Source organism: Salpingoeca rosetta (assembly GCF_000188695.1).
Source record: "Salpingoeca rosetta unplaced genomic scaffold supercont1.6, whole genome shotgun sequence".
Lineage (NCBI taxonomy): Eukaryota > Choanoflagellata > Craspedida > Salpingoecidae > Salpingoeca > Salpingoeca rosetta.
Genome location: NW_004754928.1, coordinates 662,430 through 665,347, shown reverse-complemented (window position 1 = coordinate 665,347; position 2,918 = coordinate 662,430). Strand labels below are relative to the sequence as shown.

The following is a 2,918-nucleotide window of genomic DNA, read 5'->3' as shown; positions in this document are numbered from 1 at the left end:
CGTGGCAACCTTGACTTGAGCGGGAACACCATCACGAGCCTCCAAAACGTGTCATGGCCTGCGGACATGATCGAGCTGTCTCTGCGAGATAATTGCCTCACCAGCATCCAAGGCGTGCAGTGGCCGTCAACACTGACCCTGTTGCTGCTGAATCACAATGACATCAGCGACATATCAGGACAGGCGTGGCCCCCAACACTCCGGGAGCTCGACTTGCAGGCCAACAACATCAGCAATCTCGACAACCAAACCTGGCCCGAGACCATCACCCGCCTCTGGCTGCGGCACAACCGTATTGCCAGCATTGCGTCTCAGAAGTGGCCCGCCGCCCTTGAAGTGCTGTACCTCTCCAATAACCGCATCGCCAGCATTTCCACCAACGCGTCGTGGCCACCAACGCTCCAGTATCTCTACTTGCATGACAACGCCATCACCCACCTTGGCTTGCAGCAGTGGCCCGACACGTTGCGCGACATCTTCCTGGACGAGAACCGCATCTCCACCATCGACAATCAGCGGTGGCCACCAAACCTGAACCAGCTCCTCCTTGCCAACAACAGCATCACCAGCGTCACGGGGCAGGTCTTCCCTTCGGGGCTCACTGTCCTGTTGCTTAGCGGAAACAACATCAGTGACATCAGCAACCAGCGGTGGCCACCATCGCTCGTGACGCTTGGCCTTGACCGAAACAACATCACCAGCATTTCCAACCAGACGTGGCCAGCAGGTCTCACGCTGCTTGGCCTCTCCAACAACACCCTGGGCCCCGACGGCATTGTCGGCCAGACATGGCCACCTGCGCTTGACGCCCTCTTCCTTGACTACACAGGCATCAGCAACATCTCTACGCAACAGTGGCCGCGCAACCTGACCATGCTGCGACTCGAGCACAACAGCATCGCCGACATCAGCAGCCAGTCCTGGCCGCCGGCAGTGAAGGTGCTGCAGCTCTCTGACAACAACATCCAGAACATCACCGGACAGGCGTGGCCAGACACCGTCACCACGCTTGCCTTGAACGCCAACAACATCTCGATGATCGACCAGCAGGCGTGGCCCAAGGCGCTACAAATTCTTCGCCTGCAGCAGAACGCCATCACCTCCATCATCAACCAGCGGTGGCCTGAAGGCTTGCGGGAGCTGCAGTTGCACGAGAATGGGATCTCGGCCGTTGGCAAGCAGCAGTGGCCACGGTCCTTGGTGACGCTGTTTCTTCACACCAATCGCATCACAAGGCTGCCTGCTGGGCCCGGCGCATGGCCGCCAAGTCTCATTCGCCTCACCCTCCACAACAACACCATCGGCTCCATCGACGAACAGCATTGGCCACAAACCTTGGAAAGCCTCGTGCTCGTGAACAATAGCATCACCTCCTTGCCACAACGGCAGGGCTATTGGCCCAAGCCGCTGCGAAACCTGCTGCTTGCCTTCAACTCCATCACCAGCATCGACAATCAGGTGTGGCCACGTGGTCTGGAGACGCTCTTCCTGCACCAGAACAACATCACGCAGCTGCCAGTTGGGCCAGACGTGTGGCCTCCGCGGCTGCGCGCACTGACTCTCGGCTTCAATGCCATCAGCAGCATCCAACACCAGCAGTGGCCACCCACACTTGTTGACCTTGAGCTGCAGCGCAACAACATCAGCTCCATACAAGGCCAAGTCTGGCCACCGCGATTGACGGACCTGTGGCTGCATAACAATCCGCTCAAGTCAATTGAAGGGCAGCTCTGGCCCTCAACCTTGGAGATTCTGCAGCTTGCCGCGACGCAAATCAGCAGCATCGACACCCAGGTCTGGCCGGCAACCCTGAAAGAGCTGCGCCTGAGTGACAACGCAATTGCACACCTGCCAACCACCACGGGCTACTGGCCACGCGGGCTGGAGGAGCTTGACCTCGGTGACAACGACATCGACAGCATTGAGGGCCAACACTGGCCCGGCTCACTGCGTAGCCTCTCTTTGTCCGGCAATAAAGTCCGGAGCATTGTTGGGCAGGCATGGCCGATGCGCTTGGAGCACCTGTTCCTGAGTGACAACTTCATCCCCAACATTGAGGGGCAGCTGTGGCCGCGCGGTCTGACTCGTCTCTTCTTGTCGTCCAACGCCATCACAAAGCTGGGCACACAAGTCTGGCCGCCTGGGCTGCTGGAACTCAACTTTAACTCGAACCAGCTGACCTCCGTTGAAGGCCAGTCGTGGCCGACAACCTTGCAGCGACTAGGCCTGGCAAACAACAATCTGCAGAGGTTCAACGCTGACGCCCTTCCAAATGGCCTTGAGGACCTCACGCTGTTTTCCAACGACATCAGCGTGCTCGAAAGCACTCAGTGGCCTTCCAACCTGAAGGAGCTGGGCCTCAGCTCGAACCTTCTAAGCGACGTCAGCTCGCAACAGTGGCCGCCTTTGCTATCTGTGTTGAACCTACGTGACAACAAAGTCTCCAGCGTGGATGGCGTGAACTGGCCTCTTGAGCTGCGTCTTCTGCTCCTTGACACCAACCGCATCACCAGCATTGCACAGCAGACGTGGCCCTCGACTTTGACCCTGCTCACGCTCGGCAGCAATCGATTGACGTCCATCGCCAGCCAAGTCTGGCCGCGAGCTCTGCTCACGCTGCGGCTGGACAACAACGCCATTTCATCCGTGGCGAACCAAACCTGGCCACCCTCGCTGAAGACCCTGTACCTTCAGCGCAACGCCATCGCATTTGATGACGACCCTGCTGTCAATGCCGCGTTCCACACAGCGTCGTCCCTCACGACGCTTGACCTCTCCTTCAACGACATCTCCAGCCTGCAGGGGGGCGTATTCCCGGATGCGCTGCAACGGCTTGCCCTGAGAAACAACCGCCTAACCACACTGACGCAAAATGTGCATTGGCCACCACAGCTTGAGGCGTCTCATTCTCCACGCAA

General features: G+C 58.7%; 1 protein-coding gene across 1 annotated transcript in view; it reads left to right on the top strand.

The window, feature by feature from the left end:
• Positions 1–66: 66 nt before the first annotated feature.
• The window catches only part of PTSG_02712 (uncharacterized protein), a gene marked incomplete at its 5' end in the record, with an annotated part of 4,612 nt that continues 1,760 nt past the window's right edge, over positions 67–2,918 (top strand). The window contains one exon of the mRNA XM_004996152.1: positions 67–2,900. Within this exon, the coding sequence (XP_004996209.1) occupies positions 67–2,900 (2,834 nt within the window). The remainder of the gene's footprint in view (positions 2,901–2,918) is intronic.